This window comes from Plectropomus leopardus, unplaced genomic scaffold, assembly GCF_008729295.1.
Source record: "Plectropomus leopardus isolate mb unplaced genomic scaffold, YSFRI_Pleo_2.0 unplaced_scaffold23856, whole genome shotgun sequence".
Classification (NCBI taxonomy): domain Eukaryota; kingdom Metazoa; phylum Chordata; class Actinopteri; order Perciformes; family Serranidae; genus Plectropomus; species Plectropomus leopardus.
In genome coordinates this window covers 1-1615 of record NW_024625887.1, presented here as the reverse complement: position 1 = coordinate 1615, position 1615 = coordinate 1, and the positions used below count along the sequence as shown (strand labels likewise).

Below are 1615 nucleotides of genomic sequence, written 5' to 3'. Positions count from 1 at the left end.
CTACTACTACTACAGGATACTGTAACAGAATAGTAGTCATCTGTCTGTCTTATCTATCTGAAATATATTCTGACCATTTATTTTGTGCAGGCAGAGTTTGAGAAGATGGCAGAGGATGTGAAGAAGGTGAAGACGAGGCCGACGGACCAGGAGCTGCTGGACCTGTACGGCCTCTATAAGCAGGCCATAGTTGGAGAGATTAACACGGGTATGAATCGCTGCAGTAGAAACAGAATCACTTCCATAAAACGTTTCATAAACGCTCAACATTTCCTTCTTCCTGTGTGCTCTCACTTCTGTAGATAGACCAGGAATGATGGATGTAAAAGGAAAAGCTAAGTGGGACGCCTGGAACTCCAGGAAAGGTAACGCGTCCAGGTGAAACAAAAAAAAGCAAAACATTGATTGTGTTTTTAATCCAAATGCTTTGTATTTGCACTCACTTTCAGGAATGTCCAAGGAAGATGCCATGTCCGCCTACGTCACACTTGCAAAGGAAGTCATCAGCAAGTACGGCATGTAAGGCTCGCAATAAACTGAAGTGGCAGAATAAATGCAAAAAAATTCCTAACTTTATAACTGAAACAAAGCTGCTGTCTCTAAAACAAACAGCCTCCTGCTGCCGGAGGCCATAATGACGCAGGATAAAGTTCAAATTTGCTGTGATTTCTTTTTATAGTTTGTCTTTTTTTTAAACGTAGATTCTTTTTATTAACTTGTATGAGCTATGCATCCATTAAGATCAGAAGTATAAAATTTGCTAGTTGCAATTAATGATGTAGTTTATTCTTGTAATCCACAAGTACACAGCAATATACTGTAATACTGTATAATTTACGGTACTTAACAGCACTTTGATATGCAGTTTGGTTCCTTACCCAAACAGGACAAACTAAATGCTGTCAAATGTGAAAATAAAACCTCTTTATGCACTGTTTTTGTTTTTGTTGTTGTTTTTTGTTCTTATTAAGCCTCATTGATATATATGGGGTGGACAAAATAATAGAAACACCTGTCAGTATAATGTGTATTCATGTATAAATATGTACACCTAACTTATTTCTTACTACTACATTCACACGTATCCCACAAGACGCTCTAAGTAGTTTTTATTCTGCATCATCTGACCTCCTTGAGTCAATATAAATTGAAATACAGAGATTTATCTCTTTGAAAGGGGATGTTGATGTACTTTTAGCTGTACGGTAAATTTGCAAGAATTGTTTGTCTTACTGAGAAACTGTGTCATTGAGCAGTCGATCTGTTTGTTTACCGTACTCAGTTTTATCATTACAAGGGACTGTTTGTTATTCATGAGAGGGGATAAGGTGGTGGTGCAAAAATGGGGAGGCATGTCAAATAGGGAGGAACTTGTGTTTTCACATTTGCTCAGTGAAAATCCCCAAAATGTTGAGTCTAAAATATACCTATGCCCATGGATTTGGAAGGCATGTTTTAGACTCAAATAAGATTAATAATTAGACACAAATTTTTGGTGAAAAGAAAAAATAGATATATTTTTTAAAAAATTAACTTCAAAATTTTGGGTGATTTTAAAATCCTGTCTGTGATTTTATTTCTGTAAAACTTTTTGGCATTTTTTAAGGAACTTTGT

The 1615-nt window shown here is 36.0% G+C and overlaps 1 protein-coding gene across 1 annotated transcript; it reads left to right on the top strand.

Annotated features, from left to right (window-relative positions):
• Positions 1-81: 81 nt before the first annotated feature.
• Positions 82-935, top strand: acbd7 (acyl-CoA binding domain containing 7; the record flags this gene model as incomplete). Its single annotated transcript, XM_042516387.1, has 3 exons — positions 82-208; positions 303-365; positions 450-935. Coding segments are annotated over 3 exons (264 nt in total), but the record flags the coding sequence as incomplete, so codon positions are not given.
• Positions 936-1615: the final 680 nt, after the last annotated feature.